At 36.1% G+C, this 12,823-nt stretch overlaps 1 protein-coding gene across 1 annotated transcript in view; it reads right to left on the reverse strand.

The window, feature by feature from the left end:
* Positions 1-12,823, reverse strand: part of LOC107284250 (cohesin subunit SA-2) — a 109,554-nt gene that overhangs the window by 61,866 nt on the left and 34,865 nt on the right. Inside the window, exons 7-10 of the mRNA XM_015812276.1 lie at positions 7,979-8,055; positions 6,754-6,825; positions 3,797-4,001; positions 837-988 (exon numbers count right to left, since the gene is read on the reverse strand). Of these exons, the coding sequence (XP_015667762.1) occupies positions 837-988; positions 3,797-4,001; positions 6,754-6,825; positions 7,979-8,055 (506 nt within the window). The remainder of the gene's footprint in view (positions 1-836; positions 989-3,796; positions 4,002-6,753; positions 6,826-7,978; positions 8,056-12,823) is intronic.

A 12,823-nucleotide genomic window follows, 5' to 3' on the forward strand; every position in this document is an offset into this window, starting at 1 on the left:
TCATTGTAATTACATTAAATTAGTTCATTATGTTTAATTTAGTTTACATTAAATTAATGTAAATTTATATTAAATTAATGCATTACTAGTTTTTCACATGTTCATTTTCTGTCACCTTAAAAATTACAATTTGGCAGAATCTAAGTAGAATTGTGGAAGCTATGTTTAAAGCAGATACTCTCTTAGGGCAATTTTTTTTATCCTTCCTTCCATTCTCCCGTGAGCCCCACCTGCTGGGCTACATTCAATTTGCTGATACCAACAGAGCAGGCATATAGTAATCTGGATATAATGGACTACAATTTCCATCAACATTAGTTAGATTAGCTGAGGATAACAGGAATTTACTCCAACACACCTCCTAGACATTATCAGGCCAGGAAAAGTTGCAATAGACTTTGTTAGGAAAGCAGTATATAAAAAATCAGGAAACTTTGAAGAAGCTCTTATAGTTATCATGTTGTTCAATATTTCCTCCCTGGACAGTTATCTAGAGCAGAAAGTAACTTCTTTTTCCTTTTAACAAGCTATACTTGCTATTTTATAGTATGGAAAAGGGGAAAAGGTCACAAATTCTCTCAGTAGATACTAATTTCAGATGTAATGGCTCAGTGCCATATAGATCTTAACACCTGCACCCCTAACCATTCTGCAGCTCTTATAGCATCATATGAGAGCATAATTCTCCAATAAATGGCAGCTTTGTAACCAGGGATGACTGTGCTATGCAAATCCCAGTCACAGGTTTAAATGCTAATGGCACTGAATGGCAAATTTAGTACCATCGTCTCGGGTTCATGAATTACATTTTATCTCCCCTTGAAGCATTGCCCCACCTCTCTCTTTTTTCTCTCAAGCTGGTCCAGTCTAGAATTGGTTTTCTTTCCCATGATTCTCTTCTTTTCCACCTCATATAATCTTTCCAGGTTATCCTTACTTACTTCTAGATTTAGATTTAGATTTACAAGCGCTGAAAGAAGCTTCATAGCTGGAAACAAAAACAAATACAATACCAAAATCAAGTCTAGAATCTCAACATTACGAATTTAGAAATCTACAACAAAAAAGTAAGGAAAGCTCAGGAATAGCTTACTTTAGCTGTGAGCACCAGAAACGTGACTATAGTTTATGCCTATCACTGAATTATTTTTTTTCCAACAGAACCTTGACACTACTTTTTTAGCTGCAAAAAATCTTGCAAGTGTATGTGTGTATGCATCTGTGTATCAAATTATTTAAGAACTTGTCACTTGTCACCCATAACATTCTAGCAAAAAAAAAACCCATTTTCAAAGTAGTTTCCAAAAAACATTATTTTTTTTTCTGCCTTAAGCCAGCATTGCTTTTTGGAGATTGCCTAGACTAGTCTGTGCAGTTTTCTTGGCAAGATTTTTCAGGTTTATCATTGCCTCCTTTCTAGGGCTGAGAGACAGTGACTGGCCCAGGTCACCAATTTGGCTTTGTGCCTAAAGTGGGACTAGGTCTCAGGGTCTCCTGCTTTTTAACCTAATGCCTTAGCCAGTATACCAAACGTACAAAAATTAGGAAACATTTTCAATATTTAAAATTGTTTTTAAATTATTATTATATTATTGTTTAATAATAATTGTAATGCTACAGCAAAGCATGTCATAAAAATTGTTAGAACCTATTTTTATTTTTTCCCCATAGTTGTATTTATAACATATAAGGACTCATTTTAAAAATTATTACAATAATCATTCATTATTAAATTATTATATATTGTACTAATCTTTTTATTACTTCTGAGCAAATTTTGTTTTGTATTAATTTTTTAGATGATGATGATCATGATGATGATGATGATAATGTTGGAAGGAACCTTGGAGGTCATCTAGTCCAACCCCCTGCTCAGGCAGGAAACCCTATACCATTTCAGACAAATGGCTGTCCAGTCTCTTCTTAAAAACTTCCAGTGTTGGAGCATTCACAACTTCTGGAGGCAGGTATTTAAAATTCTATATCATTAAAAAATAAAATACACTATCCAGCCATTCTTAGTGATATTTCAGTGGATATTTTTATAGACTTATCTCATATTAAAAGATATTGAAAATTGTCATTTCATCTGATCTATACCGATTTTGATAATTAATCCATAACCATGAACACCAAAGTAATGTTTAATAAAATTAAAAACATAAAAAATTAAATTATAATCCATGTTTTAAATTTTTCTGTATTCATTTGATATGTCATTCCCACGGCAGGATATAACTAGTCATTCTATTTATAAGCTTAATAGTCCGTAACCTCTTTTTCCACTCCTCAATTGATGATATTAGGATTGATTGCCAAGCTCTTTCCAACATAAGACTTGGGTCCCCATAATCGTGCTGGTTATTTTAACTTTAAGTTATTAATTTAATATATATTTACTTTGAATGTCTTTTTTATAGTTTTCAGTAGTTCCAGAACAAATTTTCCATCATATGATCCATCATCTTAGATTGACATTTTGTGTCATTTCTGACAACTCCTTCAGCTTTTTTTTTCTTATCTACCATTCAGCTTTATCTACAGAATGTGAAAATACTCAGTCAGCCTAAGGACCACAACAGGCTGTTAGCAAATCCAACAGCCTTTTTTTAATATGAAAGTACAGGAAAGTACCTCCTAATTAAGTATTTGGCTTAGTATATTTTCTAAAAAATTGTCTTCTAGAGGGTGCATTCATGACCCATAAAGCTGAGGCTCATAGTCTGAGCCACCTGTCTTAACTTAATTCTCTCTGGAATAAAATACACAGGCATAAACCTCTGGAGTTAAAGATGCCAAGAGACATTAACACACTGGTTGGAATAATACCAGAAATATGCAACTCAATTCTCCAGAAACTAGGATGTGAAGCATTCCAACTGGCCACATTTTCTAACTCTGAATTTTTTGATATCCATTCTGAGATTTCAGGATCAAAAACGGCAATGAGTCATAGCTAAAGCTCAGGCTAAACCTGAGATTATAGCACTTTTAGGCAATATGAGATCTTCCATTAGTCTGAAGGCTATTTGAGAGAGAGAGAAAATCAGAAAGAGTTTGGATGTGTAGTTTGAAGATATGGCTTTCTTACTATAAACTCCAAGACAAAAAATGGCTGAAAGAGCAAGGATAAATATTTCCATGTCACAGTAATCTTGACTATCTATATTTCTACTTTAGCTCTTTGTATGGACAGCACCTATTGTTTCATCAGTAACATTATCCTTTATGTATCACTAGGTAGTTGCTCCAATCTGCAAACAGATGGAATCTGAGTTCAACAGGATCATTCCTCTATAATAGCAAATAATAGATGGGAGACTACCCCAGCGTTTGAATCAGTGGGTAACCACTTGCAAAGAGAATGTTTTGAATAGGCCAGCAGTTTCCCATACTTCCAGTATTAAAAGGCACAACAATGCTTCTTATTCAATGGTAGCTCTGCTAAGAGTCAGCAATTACAAATTTTAGAAAAATCTTTTGGTTGAAAATTAGATAATTTTCCATATCTTCCATAACTCAAGGATGATAACATTTTCCGTATTAGCACTACATTCCTTCATTTTTGAATTGCATAAAGTTCCATAAGGAAAAGCAGATTTACAAAGTTCTGCAATGCTCCTGTTGGAGGATCACCAACAGGATGAATTCTTTTCAGACTGCTATGTACCTGCCACCAGAGTTGGGTTTTTTTACTCTAACTTTATCAACAATCCCTATGTTTTGACCATTTCAACAGTGCAGGGTATCAAACTTCCAACTACTAAGCAGTAATAGTGCATACTGTTTTCCATACCTGCTAAAGTACTGGTATGCCTGAACGCTCTGACCATGGAATCTGCCAAACCCGTAAGAAGAGAGATGATTGTGTCCATCAAATAGTTGTCATACAAAATGCTGCACTGACATTGTTGGACTAGTACTGCAGTGAATTCACAAAAATTAGTTTTGAACCTCTTCCAATAGGACCCTGTTTTGATGAGTGGATAGTCTTCATTACCCTGCAAGAAATGTAAAGATCTGAGAACATTTGATACAAAGCTGTTCAGTTTGATGGAAGAGAATCCAAGGCATCCAGGAATACTGCAGAGGACAATGCGTTGACATGGAAGTTTACACAGGGCTTTGACATCTGGAATCACACATGGAAGCAACTGTATTCAGTCTGATGGGGCTGAAATTTTATAGGCACTGAATTTTAGATGATTCTCCTAGTTGGACTTGCTAAAGGCTTTTAATAACATGCAAAATTGTCACTATACATAGCATACAGTTCTTCCTTGAAATCACAGTGGTAGCCAGCGTAAGCCATAACTGTAATGTTAAACCCAGCTCTATCAATCAATTCAAGCTTACCAATCAATACTCAGCAGTAACGAAGATCTCCTTATACTTCAGAACTTAGATCCTTAGCTTCAATTAGCAGAAGATTCACACTCATGCCTAGATGAGTTATAAGATTAAGCTTAAACTGCAAATGAGAAAGAAGTAATACAATGAGGGGAGAAATTATTTGATCCCCTGCTGATTTTGTATGTTTGTCCACTGACAAAGAAATGATCAGTCTATAATTTTAATGGTAGGTTTATTTTAACAGTGAGAGACAGAATAACAACAAAAAATCCAGAAAAACACTTTTCAAAAAAGTTATAAATTAATTTATATTTTAATGAGTGAAATAAATATTTGACCCCTTTGCAAAACATAACTTAGTACTTGGTGGAAAAATCCTTGTTGGCAATCACAAAGGTCAGACATTTCTTGTAGTTGGCCACCAGGTTTGCACGCATCGCAGGAGGGATTTTGTCCCACTCCTCTTTGCAGATCCTCTCCAAGTCATTAAGGTTTCGAGGCTGACGTTTGGCAGCCTTCAGCTCCCTCCACAGATTTTCTATGGGATTAAGGTCTGGAGACTGGCTACGCCACTCCAGGACGTTAATGTGCTTCTTCCTGAGCCACTCCTTTGTTGCCTTGGCCGTGTGTTTCGGGTCATTGCCATGCTGGAATACCCATCTACGACCATTTTCAATGTCCTGGCTGAGTGAAGGAGGTTCTCACCCAAGATTTGATGGTACATGGCTCTGTCCATTGTATCTTTGATGCAGTGAAGTTGTCCTGTCCCCTTAGCAGAAGAACACCTGCAAAGCATAATGTTTCCACCTCCATGTTTGACGGTGGGGATGGTGTTCTTGGGGTCATAGGCAGCATTCCTCATCCTCCAAACACGACAAATTGAGTTGATGCCAAAGAGCTCGATTTTGGTCTCATCTGACCACAACACTTTCATCCAGTTCTCCTCTGAATCATTCAGATGTTCATTGGCAAACTTCAGACGGGCCTGTACATGTGGTTTCTTGAGCAGGGGGACCTTGTGTGGGCGCTGCAGGATTTCAGTCCTTCACCGCATAGTGTGTTACCAATTGTTTTCTTGGTGACTATGTTCCCAGCTGCCTTGAGATCATTGACAAGATCCTCCCGTGTAGTTCTGGGCTGATTCCTCACCGTTCTCATGATCACTGAAACTCCACGAGGTGAGATCTTGCATGGAGCCCCAGACTGAGGGAGACTAACAAGTTATTTTGTGTTTCTTCCATTTGTGAATAATCGCACCAACTGGTGTCACCTTCTCACTAAGCTGCTTGGTGATGGTCTTGTAGCCCATTCCAGTCTTGTGTAGGTCTACAATCTTGTCCCTGACATCCTTGGACAGCTCTTTGGTCTTGGCCACGGTGGAGAGTTTGGAATCTGATTGATTGATTGCTTCTGTGGACAGGTGTCTTATATACAGGTAACAAGCTGAGATTAGGAGCACTCCCTTTAAGAGAGTGCTCCTAATCTCAGCTCCTTACCTGTATAAAAGACATCTGGGAGCCAAAAATCTTGCTGATTGATAGGGGATCAAATGCTTACTTCATTCATTAAAATGCCAATCAATTTATAACTTTTTTGAAATGCATTTTTTGGGATTTTTTTGTTATTCTCTCTCTCATTGTTAAAATAAACCTACCATTAAAATTATAGATTGATCATTTCTTTGTCAGTGGGCAAATGTAGAAAATCAGCAGGGGGGTCAAATAATTTTTCCATCACTGTACAAACAGTTGACTTCTCATTGCCAATGAGTAGTTAGATATGAGATTTATATCACTACAGCAACTGGGTGTATGCCCCATATCCCTGGGAACAGTAGTCTATTTGATAGACTGCCACTATCCACTTTATTTGAGAGAAAGTTGTTGTATGTATTAGAAGGTGCCCTCAACCCTCACAATTAGCTCTGAGAAGCATTTCAGCTCCAGCATTCCATAACTTTCCCATCTCTCCAAACTGTGAGGATCTGAAGTGGAATGAATAGTACAGCAAGGTAAAATCAAAGAAATCTTCTTGATTTTGTTAGTAACTGACCACATGTTGCCAGCATTCATGAAAATAATTGGTTCAAGAGAGGAGAAGAAGATGCAATAAGCAATGTAATTCTTTTCAGTTAATGGAGAAACATAAAGAAAATCATTCTTAAGAATTACATTTAGAAATACATGATAAAAACTGACTAACCAGTGAACTCCTACTAGTATTTTAGAAAGTGCAAACCTTTCTATTATATATAGAAAAGATCCTGGAATCTTGTGAAAGTTTGCAGCAATCTTGGTTATTGTCACTATATAGTTTGCATACAGCCTAGGAAACCTAGTGGGTTTTCCTACATAAATTCCAGCAAAAAAAAGTTGAGTATATGTGAAATAATTACTTTACCATATCCACTGGCCAAGTAACAGTCAAAATCCAGGGATAAGCCATAAACCTTTTATATTGCAATCCTGTTTCCTATAATACATAAAGGCAAAGCAAAATTTAAGCAGTGACGTTTAACATCAATGTTCTCATAACAATTAAATACAATTATAAACATCCATAGCTAAGTTCAAACAGTTTTTGTGTATGTTGACATTTCTGTACAAGTAAGGATTTCCTTATCACCTCCAAGGTATTGGCAACTCCTTACATATATCTTCATTTTTCATGAGTGAAGCTGCCATCAATTTTGTTAATGAAGAAGCACACATAATGAACTGTTATATAAAAACATTCAGAATCATTGAACATTAGCTTTAAACCCTAAGATGTGAGGGCAAATGCACTTCCCAGACATTTCTCAATATAGAGGACCCAGTAGTAACTAAGAGAAAAGGTAACCAAGTCATGAATAAGCTTTGCCAAATCTGAAAAGCTCAAGAAAGGGCTAGCCACAACACCCCAATAATTGTGCAAAGGCGCTTTTACCATAGCTACCAGCTGCAAATCCAGAAAGCTGAGGATCAGGGAATTTTGCAGTATCTTCTATCCATCAATTTATTATGCATGTGTTATATATATGTTTGCACGGAAAAGTTTAAGTAGCCCTAGTCAAACAGTATGGTTCAGTGAATTCCTGAGTGACAAAAATCTCTAGATAGTGAAAAGTTAGACACCAGATTATCTACAAATCTGAATGTATGCTTACAATTTATGTGAAGGCACAGCCTCAAAATAAGGTACTCTGAAGCATATAATTTGACTAGGGTGCCTAAACTTTTGTATGTTAATGGGTATCTTGCCCTTTTTTTTGAAGCAAATCAAAAGATGTATGGCACACGCTTCCCTGTTTATTTTTTTCCACAACAATCCTGTGGCACAGATTAGCATGAGACAGAGTAACTGGTTCAAAATTATCCAGCGACCTTCTGTGACAGAGGGTGGAATCTAGATTTCCCAGACTTATTTCATCAGGTAAACTACAGTGCACCCATCACAGTGATTTTACAAAGCTGCTACTTTTATTTATTCTGCTATTGAAGTCTTACCTAAAAATAATTAAAAATAAAATTACAGATTGAAAATGATTCTCAGCAATTTGACTATAGCCTTCTACATGCCTCTTCCATGTGTCCCTCAAACGAATGAAACTGTGCTCTCCTGCCTTAGAAAAGGAAGAACTTACTTCATCAAATTTCTCTGTCATTTTATGCATCACTTCACAGTTTTGTAAACTTTGGAACATCTCTGCGATAACCATTCCTATGGAAACAATAGGAAATTTAAATGAGGCTTTAATATATTGCAGTAATATGCACATAAACTTTATTTTAAAACAATATGCATACAAACTTTATTTTAAAACAATAATGAGGTCATAGTGTCACAGATTCAAAAGTCAACAAAAAACTAGCATCTAGCATAATAGATATTCTGCACCTTTGGACTACGTTGACTTTAATTATTAGATTTAATTACAATTGTATTGACATCTGTGAATAATTCAGTGGAATGCACATCCATGTGAAACATGCACAGGACTGACAACCCTTGGTACAATATTCATAAGCACTTCTCAGATTAACAACGGTTTTAAATCAACTCAAAGAGGCACTCAGATGTAAGTAACAGTAGTTAAACCAGACTTACAATCGGATGGATTGGAATCTAATTTGTTGCTGGCAGATTGAAGTTTGGAGCCTGGTTTCAGAATTGCAGGCTTGTTGAAGAAGGCTGAAAGGGGCATGAGTTCAAAAGATTTAGAGATGGCAGAATTGCTGAATGATGGTCTGGATTATTTTAAGAAGATTGATGGAGATTGGATAATGGACTTATATCCAATCAGAAAACAATTGCCAAGAGATGCTGCATTTCAACTTGTAGGAAGATTCTTTGAACAACAAATGCTATGGAGATATTTACAACAGAGATTTATGACCTTGAGGGATGAGATACAATTGTTGGGAAAGATCCCAGTTAAATATTTAAGGAAAAGTATTATCATTAAGAAGGATTGAGAATATTTGATCCTGGACATATTAGATTTAATGATTATGGTGATTCATGGTAGATTGGAAGCTATTGCGAACTTTCTGGAGTTAAATTCAATATTAGATTGTTAACAGGGGACTTTACAATGTAACTTTGTTGTTGAGTTTACCTCTTAACTGTTTTTTTTATATAGTAGATAGATGCCAGGTCAAATTAGTTGGATAAACAAGAGTTGTAGACGTTCATAACATTGTGGGCCTGTTTCACAAGGGGGGGAAACTATTATTGCTGAAATATATTTATCAGTATTCAACTAGGAGCGACATTTTATGTGTATATGTTGGGTTTATTTATGAACATTTTCCATGTTTAGTTTAGTTTTGCTTTTTTCTTGTATTTTTTCCTTTTGTTTGTATTTTAACTTTGTGAACAAAAATAAATTCATTGAGAGACTTCTGGTTTGGAGTGGGATGGGACGGGTGGAAGAAGCCGGGGCTCCGGCTTCCCAGCCCAATTTCGGTCTGCCCAGCAACCTCTAGGGGTCGGAAAGTTGCCCTGGAGAGGCAACAAAGAAGGAGGGATATTCAGGAGCCCGGACCAGATGGCGGTCGTCCAGGCAGACTGAAGAAACCCTCTGAAAGAATGGAGGAAAGGCTGCCGGGCTAGCCCAGGCAGCCCAAGTCGTCACCAGCCAGAAGGAAAGTGAGGAGCCACGGCGCTCCGCCAAATAGCTGATTGTCAACAACATGCTGAAACTGGGTGAGCCAGCCCTTTTTCCTTTTCCTTTTGGAATTATAATTAAAACATTGATCCCCTGACTACGCAGAGCTAAAAAGCAAAGACTCCAGAAGGACTAGAGGAGAAGTTAAAAGTGGCGAGCAAGTACAAAGGGGAAGGTCTCTTAAGGAATACAAAAAAATCTTTTAAAATTGGACTCAGATTGATTAAAAAAAAATTATCTGTTTTGCAAGAGGTGGAAAATTTTTCTTAGCTACAATCCTAAGAGTAAATAACCTATAAAGAATTTTAAAAGGAAAACTTTGCAATAACTTTCTGACTACACATTGACTAAACAGCAAATGTGGAAATCTAGTGGTGGAAGAATATACTACAGCACTATAAAACAATAATAAAAAAAATTTTTTTGAAAGACTGTGACCTTGAGACAACATCTGGCCTAAACAAAGGTCCTTGATGTGAGTTTTTAAATGAGAAGACTTTCCACAACTAGATTTGTTGACTCTGGATATAACTAAACAGAAATTATTTGGAGACAGCGAAGGTTTTACATCTGAGACCTGACTGGAGGAGTTGGATTTGGCCTAAAGTAGTTGGCTTGTTCTTTTTTTTCCTTTTTCCTTTTAATTGGATTTTAATCGAAGATAGTTGCTTTTTTTACTTCTTTTTCCTCTTCTTTTTCTTCTTGCTTGCATTATTCTGTCTTCTCTCCCTGAGATACTGGACTTAGCCTAAAGTAGTTGGCTCCTTTCACAGTTTGGATTTAAGCGTAAGATAATGGCTGGAAGAATGAATGCACCAAACCTTACTAAACTTATGAATGCACCATCTGTTGGAACACCTAGTCCAACAACCCAGGGATCTATTGAAACAATGTTGCAGCATGAAAAAATAAGCACTGCTCAAAATGATATGCAAACTACATTAAAATCAATTCAGGAATTAATGCAAAAAAATCACGAAGAGATAAAAAGTAAATTTGATAAACTAAGTGAAGAAATTTTGGATGTAAAGACACAATTTGAAGTACATCATCAAATGTTGCTTAAAAATGAACAAAGAATTCAGAAAATAGAAAATAAATCAGAAGATATTAATAAAAAATGGAAATACTATTGCAAGAAAATAAGAAATTAGAACAAGCAAATCAAAACCTTGAGGGAGCAGTTGCAATCCTAGAAATGGAAAAAGTGGAACACTACTTAAGATTTCAAAACATCCCTGAAGATAGAGAAGAAAATATAACAGTTGTTATCATCGAACTCTTGGCAGAGGCTTTGAAAGCTGATAGAACAGAGATGCAAATGGAGATAGATGAAGTATTTCGAAGGAATTCAAGCTATGCAAGGAGATTTAAAGTACCCAGAAAAGTGCATGTGAGATTCATAAAGAAAACAACACGAGATAAAATATTGAGGAAAGTTTGAGAGGAACCATTACAATATAAGAATAAAGAAATTGTGGTTTTAAAGCAGATACCTAAGAGAGTAAGAGATACTCGAAGAGATTACCACTTTTTAACGACAAAGCTGATTGCAAAGGGCATAAACTTTAGATGGTTAATGGAAGGGATTTTAATCAACTGGAATAGTACAAGATACCGACTGGACTCAATCTGGAAAGCAGAGGATTTTGAGGAAGGAGTGCAACATCGACAAGAGGAGAGAAAGGAACAGAAACAAATGGAAGAGACATCTGGAGAAGCAGCTACACAATCAAGAGAACAGAAAGAGAAATGTGAGCAAGAAAGTGAAGGAGCAACTAGAGAACAGAGGATCACGAGATCCACTAGATCTAAATATAAATAACCGAAATGGAGAAAGAAAACGGAATTTTTTCAGTGAACATAAATGGACTAAACTCCCCATAAAAAAGTAAATTTTTTAGGAAACTGCAGAAATTAAACATAGACATAATTTGCTTGCAAGAGACATATAAAAAAACAATTTCATAAGCTTTTAGAATACTCAAAAATTGGGAAACTTTCCCATGCATCAGTGCAACAAAAAAAAGAGGTGTTGCTGTATATATTAAAGAGACAATAGACTCTAAAATGGTCTATTCAGATGAAGATGGAAGAATTGTGATGGTAGAAATATATTTACCCTACATCAAAAACAAATAATGTTGATAGTCATTTATGCACCAAATAATAACTAGGAAGAATGTTATCAAAATCTACACAGAAAAATAATAGAACTGGAGTATCAAAATATTTGTCTAGTAGGAAATTTTAATGCGATTGTAGATGGGACAATAGATTATAAAAGCAGTAAAACAGGAAAAACTGGAAGAAGTTTTTTTAATATGATAGAAGAGATTGGAGTACAAGACATTTGGAGGGAAATTAATCCAGGAAAATTACAATATACATTTTATTCAAATAGCCAAAATCCTGGTCTGGAATCGATATGATTTGATGACATTGGAACTGAGGATGAATATTCAGGAAATTGAGATAGAACCAGGTACATGGGCAGATCATAACCCTTTAAAAGTGATATGGAAAGGAATACAAAAAAAAAACCAAGATGGACTTTGAATCAATCTATATTAAAAGAAAGATAATTTATAGAATTAGCAACAAAAGAAATGGAGTTTTTCTATAACAAAAACAAAAAAGAAGATACAACATTACAAAATGTATAGGATATAGCTAAAGCATACTTTAAAGGCATAGCCATAACATATGTGGCAAAGAAAATTAAACAGAAAAGACAGCAGTATGTAATACTAAAAGAAAAATTTGAAAAATTAGAATCAGAATTGCAAATGAACCCGCAAAAGAAGACTTTAAAAGAGAAATGGACATAATAAAACATAAATTAAATTTGTTGGACTCAGAAAAATTGGCACAGCAAATATTTTATTTATTTGTTTATTTATTTGTTTGGATTTTTATCCCGCCCTTCTCCTTACGGACTCAGGGCGGCTGACAGCCTGTTAAAACAGATACAGAGATAAAAATACCCACTTTAAAACCTAATTAAAATGAAATGTTTGATGTGGCCTGTGTCAATTTAAAATTATTCTTAAAACCCCACTAAAAATTCCCCTAGGCCAATCCCGCTTGTTGGAAGAGCCATGTCTTAAGGGCACGGCGGAAGGGAGATCCGGGATCACCCGGATCTCTGGGGGTAGTTCGTTCCAGAGGGTGGGAGCTCCCACCGAGAAGGCCCTCCCCCTGGGGGTCGCCAGCCGGCACTGTCTGGCTGACGGCACCCTGAGGAGACCCACTCTGTGGGAGCGTACCGGCCGATGGGAGGTAATCTGCGGCAGAAGGCGGTCTCGGAGATATCCA

This window comes from Protobothrops mucrosquamatus, unplaced genomic scaffold (assembly GCF_001527695.2).
Source record: "Protobothrops mucrosquamatus isolate PMUCROS unplaced genomic scaffold, P.Mucros_1.0 scaffold77, whole genome shotgun sequence".
Lineage (NCBI taxonomy): Eukaryota > Metazoa > Chordata > Lepidosauria > Squamata > Viperidae > Protobothrops > Protobothrops mucrosquamatus.